General features: G+C 40.0%; 2 protein-coding genes across 3 annotated transcripts in view; one reads left to right on the top strand and one right to left on the bottom strand.

Annotated features, from left to right (window-relative positions):
• LOC149229076 (uncharacterized) overlaps positions 1–13,924 on the top strand; it is a 29,310-nt gene extending 15,386 nt beyond the window's left edge. Inside the window, exons 2-3 of the mRNA XM_089376870.1 lie at positions 13,095–13,270; positions 13,399–13,924. Of these exons, the coding sequence (XP_089232996.1) occupies positions 13,095–13,270; positions 13,399–13,861 (639 nt within the window). The 3' untranslated portion in view covers positions 13,862–13,924. The remainder of the gene's footprint in view (positions 1–13,094; positions 13,271–13,398) is intronic.
• The window catches only part of LOC149229075 (Pseudouridine synthase family protein), a 380,432-nt gene that overhangs the window by 118,905 nt on the left and 234,876 nt on the right, over positions 1–26,651 (bottom strand). The gene's annotated exons all lie outside the window — the stretch shown is intronic.

The following is a 26,651-nucleotide window of genomic DNA, read 5'->3' as shown; positions in this document are numbered from 1 at the left end:
TAGAGCATTGGGGAAGAAAACACCCAAAGGAGTCTTCATAGGGAAGAAGTCAGAAGTCAATGATCTCAGGATATTTCTAAGTGCAGCATATTGTCACATTCTAGACGAGAAGCGCAGTAAACTGGATCAGACTGTAGAAAAGGGGTATCTCGTAGGATATATCGAGACCTCAAAGGCATACAAAATCTACATTCCTAGTAGCAGGAAGATTGTAGTGGGACGGGATGCAAAATTCATGGTGGATAGAGCTTTTAGGAAATCTCAAGAGATGCTAACAAAAGGTCAGTCAGTACATGTTCCATTAGTCTAGCAGCAGCAGGGGCAGCAAGGAGGACAGACACCTAGATTGAGTACAATGACCAGTACTAGTGTTTCCTCATAGGAAGGAAATCCAGATAGTTCTCAGCAAATGGAACGACATGATCAGGAAGAGGAGTTGATTGAGCCTCCCACCACTAGTGGTAGAACCAGCAGGGAAGTACGAAAGACACTGAGGGACACAAAGGAGTTTTTGGAGCTCCTAGAAATAAGAAAAGGCAGCGTACACAACCTAACAGATATCAGGCATTGGTAGCTCAGGTTGAAGAACCCTCTAGCTTTTAGAGAGCTGTTCAACACCAAGTTTGGGTGGATGCCATGGTAGAAAAGTACAATTCTATCATGACATACGATGTCTGGGAAGTAGTACCTAGACCAAAGGATAGATCAGTTGTAGGATCAAGATGGATCTACAAGATCAAGTATGTTGTAGATAGCAGTATAGAGAAATACAAGGCTAGGTTCATGCCATAGGGGTATGCACAAAAGGAAGGAATAGACTATGAAGAGACCTTCGCCCCATTTGCCCATTATACCTCTATCAGATCCGTTATATCCCTAGCAGCTCAAATGGGATGGGAGATTCACCAAATGGATGTCAAGACAACATTCTTAAACGGGGTGATGGAAGAGGAGGTTTATATAGAACAACCCGAAGGCTTCGAAACTCATGAGAAGAGAACTCATGTATGCAGATTAAAGAAAGCCTTGTATGGGCTCAAGCAAGCACCCAAAGCATGGTATGGTCAGATTGATAGTTACTTGCAACAGTTGGGATTTGTCAAGAGTGTTGTTGATCCCAATCTCTACTATTTCATGGTAGACAAATGGTAGAGAATGAGCCACTTATTCTGGTATTATATGTGGATGACTTGTTTTTAATAGGGTCATCTAGGCTCATACAGAACTGCAAGAAGAATCTTGAAGCTGAATTCGACATGAAGGATATGGGGCTGATGCATTATTTTCTAGGGTTGGAAGTTTGGCAGAAAAATGGGGAGATCTTCCTTGGGCAAGGAAGATATGCTTCAGATATTCTGAAGAGATTTAGAATGCAGGATCGTCGACCCATGGCTACTCCCATGATCACCAACTGAAAGAAAATTGAGGCATCAGGAGACAAGGGAGTGGACCCCACCTTGTACAGACAGCTCATTGGGTCACTCATGTATTTGGTCAACACTAGGCAAGACATTTGCTTTGTTGTCAACTCTCTTAGTCAAATCATGGTGGCACTGAAAAGGGTGCATTGGGAAGCAGCTAAACACATTCTTAGGAACGGGCATGGAACAGTCAGATATGGGTTGAAATACTCCCTAGGGGAGGATGTCATATTGAATGGGTTCATAGATGCAGATTGGGCAGGTAGTTCAGTAGACCAAAAAAGTACCTCTAAGGTACTACTTCAGTGTTGGATCAGGAATGATCTCTTGGTGCAGCAGGAAGCAGAAGTTGGTAGCTCTTAGCTCAATAGAAGCTAAATATATGGCAACCAACACAGCCACGTGCGACGCTATATGGCTTAGAAAACTACTTGTGAGTTTGTTTAGAAAAAGGATGGAAGTGACCACGGTTTACTATGATAATCAGAGTTGTATCCAACTCTCTAAGAATCCAATATTTCATGATCGATCGAAACACAATGATATCAAATGTCATTTTCTCAGAGACTGTGTTCAACATGGGGCAGTACAGCTGTAGTATGTCCCCACAGGAGATCAAGTAGCAAACATACTCAAAAAGGCTCTAGGAAGAGCTAAGTTCATTCAATTCAGAGAGCAAATGGGTATGGTAGAGAATCTGTTTCAGAAGCAGAAACAAGTGATTTTTCACTTACAGTGGCAGAGGGAGTTGTAGTACAGATGCAGCGTTGACAAGTGGCAGGGTCAGCAGCAATATAGATGCAGCATTTGCGTAATAGTTGGTGGGCAAGATGTCAGACATCAACAAGCATAGAGGGAGATGTTACAGAACAGAGTGATGCTTTAGCAGGTTGCATTACTAGAGCACATTCCTCGCTAAGAGGGAGTGTGGATTTCTGGTAGCATCGGATGTGCTCTAAGTCTCAAATTTTGCAGGGAGCCTTGGACACACGCATTCTCCAATACCCATAGTTGTTTTGGGAAATTCCACCCAGAGATAGTTTTAGTAAAATAATTAATTATTTTTAATGGGTCCCTAAGTCTAAACTTTGGAAATTTAAATAATTAATGGGTATTAATCTAAACTGTGGGTGAAACTTCTATAAGAAGACAAAGATCAAGTCAATATGATCCTAGCCATTGATTAGGATCTAATCTGGGTCGTTGATTGATCAACAAGAGGATGCTGAAATCACCTTCATCTAGCATATTCCCAATAAAATAAGTGAAGAAATCAACTTTGAACTCACTAAAGAAGTCGATGAGAATGAGATCCAATCAACTGTGTGGGACCTTCATCTGGACAAAGCACCTGGCCCCGATGGATTTTCCATTGCATTCTATCGTTACAATTGGCACATTATCAAAAAAGATTTTATAAGAATGATAAGAAATGTTTTTAGGAAAAAGAAGTTAGGAGGTTTCACCAACTCTTCTTACCTTGCTCTTGTCCCAAAAGAGGTAAGGCCCTCCACATTTAGTCGATTCCGACCAATCTCCTTGTGTAATTCCTCTTATAAAATAATCACAAAAATCCTAGCCAATCGAATAAAGCCTCTCCTCCCTGATCTAATCTCAAAAAACCAAGGAGGATTCGTGCCTAACAGACAGATCCTGGACAATATTATGATAGTCCAAGAAGCATTGCACTCAAGTGTATCAAGGAAAGAGCAGGGCATCATTATAAAATTAGATATGGCAAATGCATTTGATAGAGTTAATATATCCTTCCTATCAGCAATCCTCAAGAAATTTGGATTCTCAAGTGAGATAATAGAAGTAATCAGAGCTTGCACAGTAGGACCATGGATCGCCCCTCTGATCAATGGAAGGCCGAGTGAGTTCTTCCAAAGTTCTCGGGGATTGAGACAAGGATGCCCCTTATCTCCATTTCTTTATATAATAATGGCAGACTCGTTGAGTAGAACTCTTGAAAAGTGCAGAAGAGAACGCACATTAACTGGCCTCTCTATAACCTCTGGAGTCAAAAGCATCAATCACTCATTATTTGCAGATGATACACTAATGATGGGAGGGGCTTCTTGCATAGTAGCCCGAAGGATAAAAAAAGTGTTGAATAATTTCATGGAGGTTTCAGGAGGACTCCTAAACAACAAAAAATGTAGAATCTATGGTTGGAATGTGCCTCCACACACTCTTCAATGAATATCTCAGATTTTGGACATTCCCTTTCAAGCAAGATGGAGTCATTTCCTCTATCTAGGCCTCCCTATATCTAAAGAAAGCCTGAAGACAAAACTGTGGAACAACCACATTGAGAAAATGAAAAAAAAGATACAAAATTGGGGGATGAATTGGCTCAATTTAGCAGGCAGAGTGATCTTAATTAAGTCAATGCTCACAGCTCTCCCAATCTATCAATTTGCAGCAATTTTAGCACCAACTAGCATACACAAGAAAATAGAGTTAATAATAAGGGGATTTCTATGGCAAGGAGGGAAATCTGAATAAAAAAAGTTCAACTTAGTAAAATGGGATCAAGTAACCTTGCCATATGAAAAAGGAGGTCTGTCCATAAGACTCCTTGCTCATTTGAATTTGGCTCTAGGGGCAAAAATAGCATGGAGGCTTATCACAGGGAAGGACTGCTGGTGGAAGCAAGTCTTGGAATCTAAGTATATGAATCATGCTCGATCTCTCCTTCTAGTAGAAGGCACCTCGATCAGGCCATGCTCTCAAGTTTGGAAACTAGTCAAAAAAGTCCTCCCTCTCATCAAGGAGCACACATCTAAACTCCCTAGGAATGGCAAAGGTACTAAATTATGGGAAGATAGAATAATGGGGAACCCTCCCCTAGCCACTCATTCAAATCTCCAAAATTTAAGAAGATGGATGAGCTCAAAGGGAATAAGCACACTGGAAGCAATCTCTCTTTGGCAAAACAGTAATTGGGCAGATTGGAAGATCCCCATCCTCCCTCAAAACCTCAAAAAACAATGGGACTCTTTAATCATCCTTCTCAAGGGAGCTGCTCCAATTAATCAAGATTCATTTATATGGGATCCTAATGGAGGAGAGTATTTGGTGAAATCAGGATATTTGACTATTCAAGCACAACAAGATAAACAGGATTGGGCACCTTGGAGAACGGTGTGGAAAACTGAAATCTTGCCAAAGGTAAAAATATTCATCTGGACTCTACTAAAAGGCAAAGTCCTAACTGTGGATAATCTAAAAAAAAGGGATTTTCAGGGCCCTCCAAGTGCCCTTTGTGCTTAATGGCTGAAGAAAGCATTCAACACCTCTTTCTCGATTGTCCCTTTGCAAAAGAATGTTGGAACCTCCTAGTAAGTCCCCTGGAGATCGATCTGAATCTATCCCGACCTTTTAATGGCTTAAGGAATTTAGACTTCTGTGATCCATAGCATTGTTTAGATAATCTTCGGCAAAATCACATAACCAATCTTTTGTCGACGCGTTTCGAACCAACCAGTGTGGTTCATCGTCAGGACAAGTTGAAAAACCAATCCGGCTTAGCTTGTTTAAATAGAGTGTGCAGAGACTCCAACGGTTGTATTGCCAACGGCTAATTAGACCTAATGATCCTAGTCAAACCAATATTATTTTTAGAAAATAGCTAAAACAGGTAAATAATATATTAAAAGGATTCATTTGTTAATTCCAATAATATATAATTTATTATTTTAAAAATTAGCTAAATCAAGTAACTTATAAATTAAAAGAATTTATTTGACTAATATAAATATTTATATAATCCATATTTATTATTTATAATGATCATTAAATTAAATTAATAAATTATACTAGTATACTTATTATTATTTAAATACAAACAAATAGTATTACTATTATTCTTAGAATTTAGTTACATTAGGTAATTGTATATTTATTTAATAATAATTATTTAAATCCTGGCTTCTTTACAGCTTGGGAAAGGGAATATCCCTACTCTCTTAAAAAAAAGCACTCCATCAAAAGGTATTGGACAAGTCTCCCTTCCTTCCTGTGCTAGCAGCTTTGGTTAGCAAGAAACCAACAAATTTTCAATGACCGCCCTCCAGTCATCGAAAAAGTATTGTCTAGGAATTGGGGTCTTACATCTGAATTTCTATCTTCAAAAAGAATGAAACCAATTGACACTAATCAGCTACAGCTGTGAAAATTCCAATGTTGCAGTAATCGTTATCGAGATATTATCGGCGAGGGGAAAAATCAGAAGAAAAAAAAATCATAAAAATCGGAAGAAAATCGGTAAAAATCGGGAAAAAATTGTAACATACAAAAATATTCATTTTTTTTCAATTTTTTTAATATCTAAAGCATCTACAACATAAAATAAATACATTGACACATACATATGATAAAAGAACTAATATATAAGATGTGTAATATCATTTCTAGTGCTACATCACACATAACAGTGAATCATGTCCTGAATAGTAATTCCTGACTCCTGAGTCCCAACTCAGCCTCAAAATATCAACAAAAAAATATAATAACGTATCTCATATCATGAGTCATAATGTCATATACAATGAAATGAACCAAATAACTAAAGTCTAATACTATTGATTTCCTCTACCCCTCTAGATGTAGGCGCTGGTGGAGTTGGCAGTGGACTCTGTTGTGCTCTAGAAGCTGAAGAACTAGGAGCTACAGGAGGTAGAACACGTCCTCTACTAGTGACAGGGGTAGCTTGGGTAGGTTGTGTCACCTCCTCCTCCTGTTGCTCCTCCTCCTCATCAAAAAATTGGAGAAATTTTTTTTTCCAAAGATTTTTTCCCAAAAAATCGCTATTTTTTTAAGTTATCGCAATTTTTTCGCTATTTTTTGTGAAAAAGATAGTGTAAAAATCGGGCGATAATATCGCCAAACTCAAAAAATCGTGATTTTCCGATATTATCACGATAATATCGCGATTTTCGCAACACTATAAAATTCTATCACTACAACAACTGATTTATTTTACCTACTTATTTCCCGATAAGTTATTTATGAATATCCTTCAGTAAACATTAAAATAAATTCTGCAACAGATATCACATCATAATACAGAAACAAACACATGTACAAGAATTAACACATCGACACAAATATTTTGGACAATCAGTCCCCGGAAAAACCCAATGTGGGAAAATCGGTGTAGCAAGGGAGGATTTTATTATTCAGCAATTCTTCAGTACAACTGGGTGCCAAACTGGCTTACCCAACAGAGAGAAAATTCTTCAGCACTTTCCCTAATCTCAGCACCAACCTGATTGACCTCTGTGTAGCTCCCAAACCCTTTGCGTCAGCCCCTGCCTCTCTGTGTTAGCACTGGACCTCTCTGCGTCACCCACGCAGACCCTCCAGTGACTGCGCAGTCTTGCAACCTCTTCGTCTGCCTGAGAGGCTTTGTGTCTGCCTCTCCAGCCTTTGCATTGTTCCCCTGGTGTTGTTCTCGTCTCTATGTTCTGTACTTGCTGCCTCCTGCTGCTCTCCAGACCACTAGTTTGAATTTCTCAGCTAACCCCGCTCCAGAAATCGAACTGACTGGTCTCCCCCGGTGTGTTCTCCAACTGACCCTCAAGCCTCTTCTTATACTTTCCTTGTTGGTCCATCAATGGCCGAGATTAAATCTCGAATCAACGACTAAGATTAGAATTGGCTTGATCCATGACTTTTGGAACCTTCTAACCCAGTTTTATATTAATACCCATTAATATTTTATTTTTCCCAAGTTTAGAATTAGGAGCTCCATTAAAAATATTAATTATTTTAATATTTCCCAAACCAATTAGAATATGCCAAAACCATTTCTGGGTCTTAAAGATCTCATGTGCTTTAGCCTCTCCACAAATTTTCATGGCTAGAGCACATCCGATGCTACCCCAAATCAACACTCCCTCTTAGCGAGGACTCTGCTCTAGTAATACTCCACACTGAGCATTACTCTGATCATATGGCATCAGTACCTGTGCTAATGCTAAGCCTCCCTGCCCAACATCCTCTACATTGTTGCATCCTGTACTGCTACCCATGGCTCTATCACTGCCACTGCTACATCTGTACTACAACTCCCTCTGCATCTGTGTTGCTGCTAGTCCATCTTCCCAACACTGCATCTACACTGCAACTCCCTCTGCATTCGTGCTGCTACTGGTCCTTCTCATTATGTTTCATCGTAATACTGTTGACTGCCACTGCACTTCAACATCATACCAATTTTTGCTACTGAAATGGATTCTTTATCATCCCCATCTTCTCCCTGAAATTATCAAACTTGGTTCTTCCAAGGGCCTTGGTAAGGATGTCTGCCACTTGTTCTCCTGTAGGAGTGTAGCTCAACTGTACAGCTCCTCGTTGGCTACAGTCTCTGACAAAGTGACACCGGATATCGATATGCTTTGACCGCTCTGAAACTGGATTCTCAGAGAGCTTGATGCAACTCTAATTATCACACATGATCCTAGTTGCCTCCATCTTTCTTCTGAATAGGTTCACAAGCAATTTTCTAAGCCATATGGCCTTGCACGAAGGTGTGCTTGTGGCCATATATTTTGTCTCAATAGAGCTCAGAGCCACGGATTTTTGTTTCCTACTGCAGCAGGAGGTCATTCCTAATCCAATGTCGAAACAGTACCTAGAGGTACTTTTCCAATGCACTGAACTTACTGCCCAATCAGCATCAGTAAACCCACTCAATCTGATATCCTTACCCCTGGTGTACAAGAGTCCATAATTGACTATTCCCTGTAAATATCTGAGAACATGCTTGGCTACTACCCAGTGCGCCCTCTTCGGCTCCACCATGAACTTACTATGGATGTTGACAGCGTAGCAAATGTCTGGCCTCGTATTGACCAGATACATCAAGGACCCTATGAGCTACCTGTATAAGGTGGGATCAACATCTTTGTCTTCTTATGCATCAATCTTCTTCGAGATGGTTATCATTGGAGTAGCCATGGGTCTACAGTCCTCCATCCTGAATATCTTCAGGATTTCTATAGCATATATCCCTTGCCCAAGGAAGATCTCCCCCTTTCGCTGCAAAACTTCCAACCCCAGTAAATAATGCATTCGTCCCAAGTCTTTCATGTCGAACTCTGTGGCTAGATTCTTCTTGCAGTGCCCTATGAGCCTGGATGATCCTGTCAGGAAGAGATCGTCCACATATAATAGTAAGATCAGAGGCTCATTTTCTACAACCAAATAGTAGAGATTTGGATCTACGTCACTCTTGACAAATCCCATTTTCTGCGAGTAGCCATCAATTCGCCCATACCACGCTTTAGGTGCCTGTTTCAGCCCATACAAGGCTTTCTTCAATCTGCATACATGAGACTTCTTCTCATGTGTCTCAAAGCCCTCTGGTTGTTCAATGTATACCTCTTCTTCTATCACACCGTTCAGAAATGTCGTTTTGACATCCATCTGATGAATCTCCCACCCCATCTGTGCTACAAGAGATATCACGTTTCTAATAGATGTATACCTGGCTACTAGGGCAAAGGTCTCTTCGTAGTCAATTCCTTCCTTCTGAGCATACCCCTTAGCCACAAACCTGGCTTTGTATTTCTCAAAGTTGTCGTCTGCAACGTATTTAATCTTGTAGATCTATCTCGCACCTACCACTAATCCGTCTTGAGGCCTTGGCACCAGTGTTGATAATATCGCCGATATTTCGGCGATATTCGTAAATATCGCGCGATTTTCATGAAAACGAAATTTCGGCTGGCAAAAATCGCGATATTTTCTCATTTTGAAAATCTCGCGAGAAATCCGAGATTTCGGCGATATTTTTATAAAAATCGCGCGACGATGGTGAATATCGCCGGCAGAGTTTATAAATTAGGTTTTTGTTTACCGTAAGGGCGTCATTTGATTTTCGTGAGCTGGAGAGTCGAGACGCTGCGAGTGCGAACAGTGCGGAGGGTTTGAAGTTGAACTTTGGCTGCGAAGGAGGGTTTACAGCGGCCAGCCTACAGGTATGCACGTCATTCTATATGCATGTGCCATGGAGAGTCGAGACTATATACGCAGTACGCACAGTCTATAACTTATTACAGTGATCGCATGGTTTGTCTTCTACAGTCATCGCAGATTCGCATCTATATTTTGTGGCTTGTATTATATGTGTTGTATTCATATATGTTATATGCAAAGTCTTCTAAAAATCTGCACGTGATATCCTAATCCTGGTGACTTAGCTTTTCCAGCCTTTGCCGTTATGCTTTTCCACAAAGCTATGTTCAGAACTGGCTTTTCATGTCATATTTGGTCCTCCCATTAGCGAAGTCCTTCTAGCTCATTAGATATTTAAGGGTATAGCTCTTGTTGCTAAGCTGAGACTTGTGACAAACACTTGCAAAGACAAGCAATTTAGTAAGGGTTACAGAGAGCAGATCCTTGGTCAATATCTTTTCACACAACAATAAACTTTTGACATATAATTATTAATATCTACTATGTACATTATTCAATCTTTTGATTAAAGACGAGATACCTTAAGTTTGAAAGGAAGGGCAGATACTGATTCCTGGCACTCTCAAGTTAATACTACCATAATCCTCACAGCCATAGGGTTTATCTATATACCACACAACCATAAGGTTTCTCTGCACATGTAAAAGGGTCCTTTGCATTCAGATATATCTGCTATACTGTCCAGACTCCAAACATATCAAGGTTACTGTTAGCAAGATCACTGTCTGTATGGTAATAACAAGGTCACTGTCATGTCACAACAACTATCATTACAGTCATCAGGTCACTATGTCAAGATTACTGCTGTCATGCTGCCATTAATTACTTTCATCAAGATCTTGTTATAGAAGGTTGCTACCCAGTTCACAGGTCACTGACATAATCCTTCATCAAGGACTCTTGCCATGAACACAATCATGCCTTCAAGTCACCAACACAACGCCAAAGTCACCGTCAAAGGTAACTGCCTTATGAGGTTACTGTCACACTGTCATGACTCATGAGTCTCAACATGCATGTAACCAACAGAATTTGGTCAAACCCTGTAGCATCCAACCCAACATCAACAAATCTGTTCTCAGTTCTTGAAAACACTAATCCTTTTTTGGGGGCTTAAAAGTTAACACGTCATGTTTTGCCAGTACTCTTTCCTGATGCCTTCTTGTATTGGACCATGTAAAGCAGCCTCCAATATCATGATGTTTATGGCTGCAATTCACATTAAAAACTTGATGTGTTGATTTTATTTTACATCAACTCTTATTTCACCTCCTACAATTACTTGTCTACCTTATTAAAATCCCCTCTCAACACTCATTTAGCCTCAGAAAGATTGTTAGTGAACCAATATTAGAAGAATAGATGGAGCATAATCCCATGTTTTGGCCTGAGATTAGGAAAGTTGCCTTCCCACTCTACCATATTGAAATCTTTCACAACAGTTGCCCTCCCACTCTACCATATTGAAATCTTTCCCAACAGTTGCTTATCCTCAGAAGATAGCATATAAGCCAACATTAGAAGCATAAATATAAATGCTTTTATTATCCTCAATGTATACACTGCCTGTAGCAGCCAAATCGCAGTCCTCTAACGCTGTTATTGAATACATTTATATTTTATGATTTTAATGTCTTTTGACTCTTTTCTACATAGCTTGACTAGGGTCCTTTGTGTGAAGATTGCAGATTGTAGAACTTTGTTAAAGTTTAGTCCATTTGTCTTTGAAGAATGAGGATTTGATATTGAGACCTGCACCCATGGAATTTCGTAAATTCGTATTACTTATTAAGTTATTAAGTTACTAATTCCAAATTTTTTTTGGTGCTGTAGGTTTCCTTTTGAGTTAGCCCACTACAAAATACAAATATGCCAAAAAACTTGGACCCATTTTGGGAGTATGGGATCCCTGATGGTGGGACAAATCGTGCATATCTTTCATGCAAATTGTGTGGGGACAAGATGACATGTGGGGTTACACGACTGAAATACCATCTTGCTAGACTCCCTGGACATGATGTTGGCATTTGTAAAGTTTCTAGTCCGGAGCTTATACAAAAAGCTCTTGAGGCAATTGAAGAAAAGGACAGAAAGAAGGAAGAGGCGGAAAGAAACAAAGCTGAACGTGCAGGTAGATCTTTTGGGATATCTTCTCCTGATTTTGATGTTCAGGGTAGTGGCCCTACTGGCCCTAGTGGGAGGGGCTCCACAACTGGCACACCATCACATGCTAGCGCTACTGCTAGTGTGAATGCGAGGTCATCATTTTTTGTTCCACGAACAGGAGCTGGAGCACAACCTGGCATAAAATCGCTTTATAAAAAAAAGGAGAAGGAAGAAGCAGATAGAGTCATGGGGAGGTGTATTTTTTGGAGCGACTTACCTCTCAGCATCACAAAAACCAATCCATTTTGGCAACCAATGTGTGATGCTATTGCTGTTGTGGGCCCAGGGTACAAAAGTGCCACATATGAGGAGTTGCGGGGGCCAATTCTTCAAGCAGAAAAACAGGACATCAACTCTAGATTGGTGGAGTTGAAACAGACATGGGAAGTCACTGGATGCACAGTGATGTCTGATGGTTGGACAGATAGGAAGGGTAGGACCCTTCTAAATTTCTTGGTACATTGTCCTAAAGGTAGCATGTTTATTAAATCGTTGGATGCATCAGAACATATCAAAGATGCAGCAACGATATGTGAGTTGTTAGATGGGTTCATTCAGGAGATTGGTGTGCAGAATGTGGTGCAAGTCGTAACAGACAATGCAGCTAATTATGTGTCTGCCGGCAGAATGCTTATGGAGAGGCATCCCACATTGTTCTGGACTCCATGTGCAGCGCATTGTCTTGATTTGTTGCTTGAGGATATGGGGAAACTCTCCTTCATCAAGGAGGCAGTTGATATGGCTAGGAGCATCCCCAAGTTTATTTATAACCATGCTTTTGTTCTTAGCCTTATGAGGAGGTACACTAAAAACAAGGAGTTGCGGCGTCCTGCCATCACACGTTTTGCCACAACCTTTATTACTCTCCAGTCTTTGCTTCGATGTCAGTTCGAGTTGAAGCAAATGTTTGTGTCTGATGATTGGCGTGGTTGTAGATACAGCAGGAGACCTGATGGGAGAGCCATTGAAAAAATGGTGTACTCTGAGACATTTTGGCGTGGAGTACAAGAAGCATGTGCAGTTAGCGAACCTATAGTAAAGGTTCTTAGATTGGTGGATGGAGAGCAGCCTGCAATGCCTTATTTGTATGAGGGCATGGATAGGGCCAAGGAGGCCATTCGTTCCTATTATGCAGACAAGGGTTCTGCTGGCCTTAATAGGCAAATGATGTTATGGGATGTGATCGATAGTCGGTGGACAGGGATGCTTCATCGACCCATTCATGCAGCAGCACTCTTCCTCAACCCTGCATTTGCATACAAATGCAAATTTCGTTTTGATGGCGAGGTGATGGAAGGGCTCCATTCCTGTATTGAGAGGATGGTACTTGATTCTGAGCTTCGTCGCAAAATCATCCGCGAGATACATAGTTATCAGGATTGTGTTGGCCTATTTGGCTTTGATGATGCCATTAAGGGAAGGGACCTCTTCATGCCACGTAAGTGACAAGTCATCATTCATTAGAAATTAGAAATTTGAATTTAATTATGTTTTAACTTTTAACTTTTAACTTTAAAGTTTTTGAATTTTTTATTTCATTATTTTGTTGTAGATCTTTGGTGGCGAAGCTATGGTGCAAGGGTACCAAATTTGCAAAATTTGGCTATACGAATCTTGAGTCAAACATGTAGCTCTTCAGGGTGTGAGCGCAATTGGAGTGTATTTGAGAAAATACACGCCAAAAAGCGCAACAGGTATAACTTTGAACTCAAGCCTTCAGTTGAGCAATTACACTTATTGTAATTTTTAATTTTTAATTTATGACCTTCAAGTGTCAAGAGTCAAGAGTCAAGACTCATTACTTTTTTTGACACTCTTACAGGTTGGAGTTCGCACGCCTCAACGATTTGGTGTATGTGCATTACAACATCCGACTTCGAGTGAGGCAAATAGAATCACCAGTGGATCCAGATGCCATTTCCTTAGACAATATTGATGTATTGTCTCCGTGGAGGGTGGAGTCTCAGGAGCCCATATTGGAGGAGTCACCTTCATGGTTGGAGGAGCCAGTGGCAGATGATCCATTAGAGCAGGGGCAGCAAGAGGAGGACTCGGAGTCAGAGGAGCAGCAGCACTTAGAGGAGGAGCAGGAGGAGCTGGAGGAGGACACTGCGGGAGCATCAGCATCAACACCATCTGCTATAGATATAGGAGAGCATAGCTCCATGCCTATCACTCATTATTTGACATTAGGTGCAGAGGCAGTGTCAGGGCCTTCTACTACTAGGGGCAGGCCTGACAAACAGCCCATCATGTTTTCCCGTAAAAGGGGGAGAGGGCAGTAGATAGATAGCTGCTAGTTTTATTTGTTATGCTACATGTAACTCATGATGATGAGATACTTTTATTATTATAAATTTATATGTGATGTTATTTTGTATTGGTTCTCCACATTTGAGTCCTTGAATGGACAATTATCAGGGATTAGCACGATTTGGTATCGCCTTTGATATATCATTTCTATTTGACATCATATATATCAGTGTTTTCTTCATATTTATGTGCCAATGTGTTTATTTCATGTTGTTATTGCTTTATATGTTTAAAAATCTGAAAAAAATGAATATATTATGCATTTTTTATGCTTGCTTTTGTTGTTTAAATTCTGAACATGAAGATGTTGCTTTAAAAATTAAAATAGTTTCTTGAGTGTTTGCTGGGCACTGTATAGTTATACTCATTTAATGCCAATTTTTTGTTTTTTTTGTGCCCTAGGTTTGAATTAGTTCACTACAAATGTCAAATATGCCAAAAGCTTTGGACCCATTTTGGGAGTATGGGGAGGCTGTTGGTGGGGCAAATCAGGCATATATATCATGCAACTTGTGTGGGACCAAGATGTCAGGAGGGATTACACGATTGAAATACCATCTGGCTAAACTCTCTGCATATGATGCAGATGTCATGCCTTGTATGGTTTCTAGTGCAGAGGTTATACAAAAAGCTCGTGAAGCAATTGCTGAACAAGACAGAAAGAAAGCTGCTAGGGAGAGGCCAATGGTCTCAGATAGATAGCTGCTAGTTTTATTTGTTTTGCAACTTTTGCTACATATAAGTTTATAACTCATGATGATGAAATACTTTTAAAGTTTTATATATGTGATGTTGTTTCGTTTGAGTCCTTGATTGGACAATTATCACTATCAGGGATCAGCAGGATGTGTGATGTTATTTTAATTTTTGTTTGAGTCCTTGATTGGACAATTATCAATTTATCACTATCAGGGATCAGCAGGATTTGGTATCGCCTTTGAAGTTTGATGTATCATTTCTATTTGACATCATATATATCAGTGTTTTCTTCATATTTATGTGCCAATGTGTTTAGTTCATGTTGTTATTGCTTTATATGTTTAGAAATCTGAAAAAAAATGAATATATTATGCATTTTTTATGCTTGCCGATATTTGCCGATATTTTGCCGATATTTTCGCCGATATTTCCGATAAGATATTTTCCGGACCCTCGCCGATATTTTCCCGATACCGATATTATCAACACTGCTTGGCACTACCTCCCAGACATCGTTCACCATTATGGAGTTGTACTCCTCTAGCATCGCATCCAGCCAAACCTGATGGTGAGCTACCTCCTGAAAACTGGCAGGCTCCCCATCTTGAGCTACTAATGCCTGATATCTATCTGGATGTTTTCACTCCCTCTTATTGTTCCTTGGCACACCAACGAAGTCCTCTACATCTCACAAAATCTGACGAAGTTCCCTACTCGTTTTTCCTCTGCCAGAAGGTGCTTCTGTTAGCTCCTCCTCATCATGTGATTCTTCCTGAGCCAAGGAAGAATTATTTTCTTTCGTTGGTTGAAGAAGTTTGACCAACGATTCGTCTTTTGACTGCTCCTCAGAAGGCATTTCTCGAGATTTTCTGAAAGCCCTGTCCTCCATGAACTTCACATCTCGTCGAACTACTACCTTCTTGCTCCCTGGAAGATAGATTCTGTATGCCTTAGCGTTCTCGCTATATCCCACTAGATATCCTTTTTCTGTAGTTTGATCCAGTTTCTTCCTCTTTTCCTCTGGTATGTGGCAATATGCTAAGCTCCCAAATATCCTAAAATGACTGACTTTAGGCGTCTTCCCTGTGAAAACTTTCTCTAGAGTGATCTTGCCCGATGAGGAGTTCTATTCTGAACATACTCTGTTGTGTTGCATGCTTCTACCCAAAGGAATTTTGGCATATCCTGATCATACATCATGGCCCTAGATGCTTCTACAATAGTCCTGTTCGTTTTTTCTGCTACTCCATTCTGCTCCGGATTGTACGGAGTTGTCCACTCTCTTCTGATGCCTCCTTAGCGCAAAAATCAGTGAAGTCCTTATCGACATACTCTCCACCATTATTTGAGCGCAAAACTTTTATTTTCCTCCCAACCAGATTCTCCACTAGAGCCTTGAACTTTTTGAATCAATAGAAAACCTCGTCCTTGGTTTTCAGAAAATAAATCCAAGTTTTCCTTGAGTGGTCATCAATGAAGGTAAGGAAGTACTCGGCACCACTAACAGCTTTAGTGGACATGGGTCCGCAAATATCTGAGTGTATCAACCCTAGTACACTCTTAGCCTTGTTTTTACTTCTAGGAAATGATGCCTTGGCATACTTTCCTAGAGCACATCCTCTGCACACATCATCTCATTCAGTACTAAGATCCGGAACTCCTGTTACAGTGCTCCTGAGAATTCTCAGAGCCCCATGGTGCAAATGTCCCATTCTTCTGTGCCATAGTTTGTCCAAATCCTTGTCTCCATGACTGCCTATTAGTGCCATTGGTGATTCTAGTTGTAGTCTGTACAATCTGTTCCTTTTGATCCCGATTTGCACTTTCTTTTTCCAGCTCAGGTGTTTGACATATACTTTCTCCTTGATGAAGAAAACATCATAGCCTTTGCCAAGTTGCGACACGGAAAGTAAGTTCATCCCCAATCCTGGTACATGCAACACATTGGTAGCACAAAACCGCTCTCCCGTTTCTGTTTGAATAACTATGGTACCCCTCCCTATTGGAGTACAATTTTCCTTGTTCCCCATGGTGATATGAAGGTTCATCTTCTCCTCTCGATAATCTGAGAAACATTCCCAGATTCCCGTCATATGCCAAGAGGCCCCACTGTCTATATTCCATACTCTGATGATGTAGAGCTTGTCACACAAGCCACTTCTTCTTCCAGCCTAGAAGCCAACATAGAGAAATCGAAATCACTTTCTTGTGCAATTTTCTAAAAATCTGTGCGAGTCTCCTAGCGTAGATGCCTCTGCATCATGGTCTCGACCCATAATTGATTTTCCCTTCCTGTCTCTGGTTACTTGCTCTAATACCATGTGAAAATTATATCACTGCAACAACTGATTTATTTTACCTACTTATTTCCCGATAAGTTATTTATGAATATCCTTCAGTAAACATTAAAATAAAACCTGATGCAGATATCACATCATAATACAGAAACAAACACATGCACAAGAATTAACACATCAACACAAATATTTTGGACAATCAGTCCTCGAAAAAACCCAATGTGGGAAAACCGGTGCAGCAAGGGAGGATTTTATTATTCAGCAATTCTTCAGTACACTTGGGTGCCAAACTAGCTTACCCAACAGAGAGAAAATTCTTCAGCACTTCCCCCAGTCTCAGAGTCAGCGTGGCTGACCTCTGCGAAGCTCCCAAACCCTTTGCGTCAGCCCCTACCTCTCTGTGTCAGCATTGGGCCTCTCTGCGTCACCCACACAGGCCCTCCAGTGACTGCGCAGTCTTGCAGCCTTTGCATTTGCTTGAGAGGCTCTGTGTCTACCTCTCCAACCTCTGCATTGTTCCCCTGGTGCTATTCCCAACTCTTTGTTTCATACTAGCTGCCTCCTACTGCTCTCCAGACCACTAGTTCGAATTTCTCAGCTAACCTGGCTCTAGAAATCGAACTGACTGGTCTCCTTCCGTGTGTTCTCCAACTGACCCTCAAGCCTCTTCTTATACTTTTCTCATTGGTCCATCAATAGTCGAGATTAAATCTCTAATCAACGGCTAAGATTAAATTTGACTTGATCCATGACTTTTGGAACCTTCTAACCTAGTTTTATATTAATACCCATTAATATTTTATTTTTCCTAAGTTTAGACTTAGAAACTCCATTAAAAATATTAATTATTTTAATATCTCCCAAACCAGTTAGAATTTGCCCAAACCATTTCTGGGTCTTGGAGATCTCGTGTGCTTTAGCCTGTCCACCAATTTTCATGGCTAGAGCACATCAGATGCTACCCCAAATCAACAACAGCAAGAGGAGAGAGGTTGGATCAGCTATGCAATTTGCAGGCCTAATTGGCCAAGCACCCCCAATTTAAAGCCAACACTTCAGAATTGGAAAACTTGGCTAAAAAATGAGGAATTCATCCTCTGGATGAAAAATTTAAATAGACCCTACATTTTTTTATGGCACTTCAAAGGCAAATACAGGAAAAGCAGGAGCTGGTGGCATCCTCCTAGAACCAAGTGGAATTAACCCTATCACCTATGAATGGGGACTTGGAAAAAACACAAACAACAGGGCAAAGGCCTACGGTTTGTTGTTGGGCACAATGATCCTCAAAAAAAGGAATATTCAGAATCCAATCATAATGGGTGACTCGGCTATAATCATTCAAGCTATGGTTAAAAGAAGGAATCCAACAAATGCTACTCTGTGCCAATCCATAACAAGAATCAGACAAAATCTGTTAAATTTGGGCCAAGTTTCCTTCAAGCACATTCTGAGAGAAAACAACAACTCAGTTGACACCCAGGCCAACTTGGCAATGGCACGCCCTCTTGGTGAATCTCGTATTCTTCATGACATTATACATATTCCAATTCCATAAAATTGTGAAAATTCCTCTACCAGAATTGCTACTGTAGCAAACTGATGTTACTTCCCCTACTTGTTAATTCATACAAGCTATTTACTGTGTGCTATGGTAAATATCGAAGTAAATACTACTGCAGCCTTCACTTAATTAAATTATATGTGGAAGCACGAGACTTAGCAAGAAATAAAATACAACACAGTTGACACCATTATTTTTGGACAAATGTCCCCGAAAAAACCCAATGCGGGAAAACCGATGCAACAGATCTGAGGGTTTTATTATTATGCAGGAGAGAATCTGAGTACAATTCTCGGATGCTCAACCAGCAATTTGATACAGAGAAAAACTGGACAAAATGAATGGTGAAATGATCTCACCCTCTCACTGGGAGAATCTAAGTTTGATCACGCTGAATTGGAGCCTCTGCGTACCATCTGCACAGAACTGTGTCCTCCTACGCAGTTCCTGCATCACCCCTACTAGGTATCATGTTGCTCCTTCTCTAGAACCTCTGCTAGCTGGAAAAGCCAAATCTCTGCGTACTGGTCTCACACCCCAGCTCCTGGCTACTAAAACTTGATTTCCTCAGCGGGAATTTGATCCCCCTCTAAAACCTGCACTGCCACTGCGTCAGCTCTTCGTGGGCCAGTGTCTGCCTCTCTCTGGACATCGTTCTGCGCTCTCTCTGCCTCATACTCTGGCCCAAGAGAACTTCCTTCTTCCGAATACTCACTACCCCTCTTTGCAAGAAATCTCCTCGATCAAAATTTCCTCCTGAGAACTTCTCACTTCAGAAATTTGATCTCTTAATCTCTCAGTGTGTTTTCCAGATGACCCTCAAGCTCCCTTAAATAATCTTGTCGTTGACATTCAATAGTCCATATTAAAAGCTAATCAGTGGCTAAGATCATTTTAGCTTGATCCTCGTCTTCTTCTAGAAGTTGCCCCTTGTTGCTGCTCAGCTCTAGAGAATTTGAATTCCTTGGCTAGGAATTCTCTGAAGAAGAAATTCCCTCAGTCATGCTTCCCCTCTTTCTTCTAACGATTTTCTGCCGAGCAAAACTACCGCAAAAACATCTGCGTCCCACCAGCTCTCCTTACGCTGAGGCTTCAGCGCTGCTCCCTCTGCCCGACAAAAATTCGAACTAGGAGTCCTTCTCTCCGTCGACTCACTCAAAGAGATCGCCTCGAAATTTCAACGCTCCGGCTAAGAACTACGCAAACCCTCTGGGGTTTCAAATTGCTGCCTCCTGCAGCTTTTCGATCACCCTCTTCTACTCAGCGCTGGATCCACAGGCTCTACTCTTCTTGTTTCACCTACACCTCTAATACCATGTGAAAATTCCTTAACCAGAATTCCTACTGCAGCAAACTGATGTTACTTCTCCTACTTGTTAATTCATACAAGTTATTTACTGTGTGCTACAATAAATATCGAAGTAAATACTATTGGAGCCTTCACTTAATTAAATTATATGCGGAAGCAAGAGACTGAGCAAGAAAGAAAATACAACACAACTGACACCATTATTTTGGGACAAATGTCCCCAGAAAAACCCAATGCGGGAAAATCGTTGCAGCAGATCTAAGGGTTTTATTATTATGTAGGAGAAAATCTAGGTACAATTCTTGGATGCTCAACTAGAAATCCGATACAGAGAGAAACTGGACAAAATGAATGGTGAAATGATCTCACCCTGTCACTGGGAGAATTTGAGTTTAATCACGCTAAACTGGAGCCTCTGTGTAGCCTCTGCACAGAACTGCATCACTCCTACGTAGTTCCTGCATCACCCCTGCTGGGTATCACGTTGCTCCTTCTCTGGACCCTTTGTTGGCTGGAAAATCCGAATCTCTGCCTCCCAATCTCACACCCTGACTCTCGGCTACTGAAACTCGATTTCCTCAGCAAGAATTTGATCTCCCTCTAAGGCCTACGTTGCCACTATGTCAGCTTTGCGTGGGCCAACGTCTGCCTCTCTCTGGACGTCGTTCTGCCCTCTCTCTGCCTCGTACTCTCTGGCCCAGGAAAACTTCCTTCTTCCAGATACTCACTGCCCCTCTCTGCAAGAAATCTCCTCGATCAGAATTTCCTCCTGAGAACTTCTCACTTCAAAAATTCGATCTCTTGATCTCTCGGTGTGTTTTCCAAATGACCCTCAAGCTCCCTTAAATAATCTTCTCGTTGACATTCAACCAATGTGGAAAAAGTCTGCAAAAAATCGAGATTAAATCCTAAAATTGCGATTTTTTCAACAAAACGATTTAATCCTCCGATTTTTTGCAGACTTTTCAAAAACAAAAAAAATTGCAATTTATTCGTTATATGCCCGATTTTATTGGGAGTCGATCAAAAAAGTCGGCCATCTCTGCTGAATGTGGGATATGACAGTGGTGTTTAAGGGCTATCATATAGTGATTTGATAAGCAAAATTACTATGAGTTTCCACTGTTGTTAGAGCTGTTATACAATGAATTTGATGAGGCAAATTTGTTGTGAGGAGGTTGAACAATAAGGGGTTTGGACAACTAGTATTCAGTGTCTTGGAAGGGCCAAACCATTGGTGAGTTGATGATATACTTTGACACTGATTGTACAGTGATTTGGTGGTCAAATCCACTTGAGAAGTAGATCTGGTTAGGGCCGAGTATATTGTGTATTTTGGAGCAGCAAATACTCAGTGATTGAGGCAAAGGACCTGCCAGGTGTCAAGGACAAAAAATGCAAAAAGGGTTGATCTAGATTGGCTACTTCAACAAGTAAGCTATATGTTTGTTCTTGTCTATTTCTCATTGGTTAGATTGCAGATTTGATGTTGCAAACTACAAGCCCTAATGGATTGTGGATACTCTAGATGTTAAAAAAATAAAAATAAATGAATATTTTTTTGTTCTTTTTAATTTTGCCGACTTTTTCAAAAAACTCCCGACTTTAACGAGTTTTTCAACTTTTCGACCCTGGCTAATTTAATCTCGACGTCGACTTTTTCCACATTGCATTCAACGGCACAAATTAAAAGTTAATCAATGGCTAAGATCATTTTAGATTGATCATTGTCTTCTTCTAGAAGTGACACCCACAATTAGATTAATACCCATTAATATTTTTAATTTCCTAAGTTTAGACTTAGGGTCCCATTAAAATATATTAATTATTTTAATAAAATTGTCTCTTTGTGGAATTTCCCAAAATGCTTTCTGGGTTCTTTGGAATACATGTGCCCAAGTGCCCAAGCCTCCCTGCAAAATTTGAGGCCTAGAGCACATTCGATGCTACCCCAAATCAACAAAAATATCCTTCAGACCAATCATGTCATTGTCACATCGATATATGGATAGGAATTTGACTAAAACTATAAATAATCCTCCTTCTCTGAAAACAGATCTCTCTCAAATCCTTCTCGTACCCCTCTCCTGCTCCTGCTCGATTTCCAAGTCTGATAAGCTCCCTCAGTTTTCTCGTGACTCCTCATCGACCTTATCCTCTCCTCAACCTATCCTTTGTTTTCTCCTTTATATTTGCCTCTTTTTCGCTCCATCCTTCATCTTCTGTCGTGGCTTCCTCTCCCCCTTCAGTTATGATTTCTCCCCTTCATCTGTGTATCCCATTGCGCATCGGCCTCCCTTTGCTTCTTTGTTTTCCTTTCACTCCCTCTCCCGCAGGCCTGCTTTCCATCTATCCAGCATCCCTCGCGTTCTTCTGCTTGTCTCATCGCCTCCAAGCTGCTCTCTGCCTCATCTCTCATCCTTTGTCATCTTATTCAATATCTACCAACAGGGAGCACTCTCTGCAGATCTCTCATCCTCCTCCCTATCAAAGCGATCCCTTGTTATCTCCAGACATCAGAGAAGAGCTAAGCCATCCCTCTGCTCAACAATGGAAATGAATCCTCTTGATAGAGCTTCCCAAAATGACAAGTGCATAGTATGTAGAGAAAATAAATTTATGATAGATCAGCTCTGCAAAACAGTGAAGGATATAAGGCAGCAATCGAAGTCAGAGAATTCTTTTCTGAAAAGGCAGCTTAATGATCAGAATACTGAAATTGCTTCACTCAAGAACAAGTGCTCACACCTTGAGGAATCAATCAACTATCTCAAGGGACTCATCATAAACCAAACTGGCGAGAACTCAAACTACTAGGGCAGCAGGATCAAGTCTCAGCAAGAACCATCAGTCAATCAGTTCTAGAAGATCACAGCAGTGATACTAATGCAGCATTCTCGGCAATTATCATAAGTTTTTCACATGTTATGTAAATGTAAATTTTTGCTTAATCAGTTTGTAAGACAATATAAGCATAATGTAGTAGAAAATCTGGGCAATTTTGGATCTAATGCTTGGGGTAATCGGGATTGCACTCCCTCTTCTGCCTCTAAAATCGACTTAATCTCCAAAAAGCTATCTGTAATGGGAGCTTGTTCGATTTTCCTTTTGGAATGGAAATCTCAATATCCGAACTTGTTAAAAAAAGGAATTCCACTTGAGATGGGACTCATTGTTTAGAAGAATGATGGTGTGATAACAAAGGAATGTAGCAAGTCAAAGATGAATGAAGCACTCTCAAACAAGGACAGGTAGTTGTTGAAGGAAATCTAGATGACCAAAAAAGAAAAGAGGTGTGTATGCATATATTCAATGAGTCAAGTCATGTCATAGTTGCAGATAGTAAGAATGCATAAGCATTATCAAGGGAAAAGGATCTCTTTCATTAAAAAGGATGCATAAAGGCATGGGTCACATATTAACTAGTGAAATCAACATAATATGTCCTCATATGAAATATGAAATGGTTGACAAAATAAAGGAACTATGATTGGGATTTCCTAGCGAATAAAGAGAAAGGAAGAGATCGTGAAAAATGCAACTATGGAATAGGCAATCAACATCCTAAGACTAGAAGAATTGACTATGATATCTCCATGGGAAAGATATGAAGACCTTGGAAAAGTACGAAAAGGAAAAAGACCCTTAACAAATGAATATCTTTAGATGTGTCAATATGAATGCAGTATGTCGATGTCGTAGCAAGCAAATATCATGACTAAGGGCCATCACAAAAGTAATTTTTTATTTCATGTGCATTTCCGATTTTTTAACAATATCTAGATGGGTTGATACAGGGCTACCAAAAGAAAGGTGTGGATGTCATCTACAACTGATGCTCATGTGGCGAGATGAAAGATCTTAAAGAATACATGATGTGGAAAAGGTAGTTGTATGAGACCAAGCTAGATATGGTCTAATAGATCACTCTCCGATAAAAGAAAGAAAGAGATGACTACACTAATTTGAGAAGGAAAGTGATGGATGGTCAATGCCCTACAAAGAAGTCCCAAAGATGAAGGCTCCATAATGTTTAAAATGAAATTCATGACATCGAATGAAGGAGCACTACAAGCAATTGAAGGTCCCATGATCTCCAACAATGAAGAAAGAGATGTTGTTGGAAACGGGTCCCTAATTAAGAGGGAGCCTAGAAGCAAGTTTCTAATTAAGAAGAAACTTGGAAGAAAGTCCCTAGATAATAGGGAGCTTGGACAAGTCCCTGGTTAAGATGGAGCTTGGGTACATTATAAGAATGAGTACATTCCTTCACTAGAATGGGTATATCCCCCCTAGTTGAGAGGGAGACATAGACAAATCATTCTTGTCTTCACTTGGGAAGAAAAGAATGGAGGATGGGATAAGCATCTGGCATCCGATACTCTTTGAGGATGTGGTAGGGCATCCAAGATAAGAGTAGTCGTAGAGGACCAATATTCTTTGAGGACTAGGAATCCAAGATAAAAATAGTCCTGGAGGACATACCCTATGAACACCCGGGTGGGGTATGCTCCTGGAAAGACAATGATGAAGGTGTTTATAAATCATTGGTCTCGCCAGCATTGTGCTCTGATCTTGTGGAGAGATACAGTTCTTAGTCAAGACCTTGCTATGTGACAATGTTGGATGATATGATGTTATACAGATGGGTTACCAATCCGAATCTTCTTATCAGAATTCTTCAAGATTGAGAATGTCCAAGTACTGGTATGGATTATGAATAACTCCCTAGTTAAGAGGAAGTGTTGAAATATGTAACTAGGTTTGGTCTTCATAATGACAGATGTAATCATGATTTTATGTATTTAATGGAAAGAGAAAAATAAATTTATTATTGTGAGTCTTGAGGCATGGGTTTCATGATCAAGAGAATTTATTTTTAGAGGTCAAAAGACTCAAAACACCCATTAAGTGCTTCTAGGTTTCTTATAAAGTCATTGAGTCATTGTCATGTATGAATGAATGACCCATTTGGGCATGTTACATATTGTAAGAAGAATTATTTGAGTCAAATTAGAGTCAAAAGACCCTCCAAGACCATGTCAAATATGCAAGCAAAAATTCGGCCTAAGGACACTTCAAGTCAGCCTAAAAGGATGTGTCAAGAAGCCTATATATAGAGTCATCAACCTCATTTGAAGAGCACTCATTCAAGCGTAAGAAAGTTCGATCAAGGGAGAAGAAGCCTCCTATCCTAGAGAAGGAAGAAGAAGGAAGTACTAAATTGTTTAGGTTTGTTTTAGGGTGAAAATCCCTCATACGTGCGAGGAAGATTGGGTACTATCTGTTGTTGCCGAAGCCGAGTCATTACAGTCATCTAAGAGGGCCAAAACAAGGAGGAAATCAAGACACATTTCAAGCTGAATTGCAAAAGAAGGAATCTCCATCCAAGCAAAGAGGAATCAAGGGATAAATCTTTGTCTATCTCTCACACGTGTTGCAACTAGGGTTTCTAAAGAGGCTGAAATATTGCAAGTCTATAACAAGAGGTCGAAATTCCAGAGAAGCCGAAACCAGAGGTGTAGAAGTTAGTTTGACTAGCATTGACTTGCAAAAGAAGAGTTGCTCAAGGAAGCCTTGTGACTTGATCTTGGACAGGTTCTTAGGTCAAGAGTCTTGGTCTTGGAATTCATCAATTGAAATTCTACAAGAAGAAGAATTTGGTAAGTTTTCCTCTCAAGCTTGGAGAGGTTTTGGCCCTGGATAATAGCCTATATCTGGTGTCCTTTGTCTCATTGTTATTTATATTTGATAGCTTTTTGATAATAGAAAATACTAATAATAAACAAGACAAAAGAAGAAGCTAACTAAGTGAAGTAAAAATATATCACAAGCAAATATCAAGCGAGAGAAATCATCTTATCTACCTGCCCTAGATTTCTCAACGGTTGAGAGGAGACATCATGTTGAGGATCCAAGGAAACCCAACAATATAGATGTTGATGGACCTCCTAGAGAATATACCACAATATTGATTGATTTTGTTGAGCCTATGATGGAAAGTGCCTTAGATATCACATCATCAACTGCGAATAAGAGACGAAAGTGAAAGAGATTTGACTGGCCTATACAATATAGTGTGGAAACCCTTCATCAACCTAAGAGAACCAAGATTCAACAAGGAACATTAGAGAAGCAGCCAATGGATCCACTTGAGAGAAGATAGCTTCTTCATATTGGAATTCAAAAATGACATTTGATGCCATATGGCATCCTTTGTATTGTATCTCTAACCCTATTCTTCTAGATTAGTTTTCATTTCTGTCATTAGAATAGTTTTAATTTCAGCATTTATGTTTTATGTTTTCTATTCCAGCAGTTGATGATGTATATGATGATTTTGATTTGTATTTGAATAGATATCTACTGATGTTAATTTGTTTTCTTAAAAGCAAATTATGGATTCTCACATTCCTTCGATGAAGCAACGTGTCCCCAAGTAGAGCCAGATGTTGACCATGTACACGTCAACAGTTCCGAGAAGCAAAGTATAAAGCATTGATTAAAATATTTTAGTCATTGTCATCATTGTAATACCAAATTCTACTAATTTATTGTAAAAATGATTCTAGTATGACTATGAAGCCATGTAACAAACCCTAGCTAAGCCTATGATTCTTCTCAAAGGCTTTCACTCTAAAGAGTTTGTTAACCTCTCCAAATTATTTGTGTTTGTAAACACAAATAATTGGCAGAGTTTTTCTCCCAAACATACCCCAAAGCTAAGGTGGAACTCATTGATAAGGTCTTAGGTGAGTCCTAGTGTTATCAATCGATATATTTTATCATACTAGATCATGTGTCTTGTGTCAAAAAATTTGGTTGAGTCTTAAGAGGTTGTGTCTAAAATTCCCCTTCTAAGGGTTGATTATTGTAATATCTTGATGTAAAAA

Source organism: Pinus tabuliformis, chromosome J (genome assembly GCF_031772625.1).
Source record: "Pinus tabuliformis cultivar Carrire ecotype Pingquan chromosome J, CPIR1, whole genome shotgun sequence".
NCBI lineage: Eukaryota > Viridiplantae > Streptophyta > Pinopsida > Pinales > Pinaceae > Pinus > Pinus tabuliformis.
The sequence above is the reverse complement of the archived record's forward strand: the minus strand, read 5'-3'. Positions and strand labels throughout refer to the sequence as shown.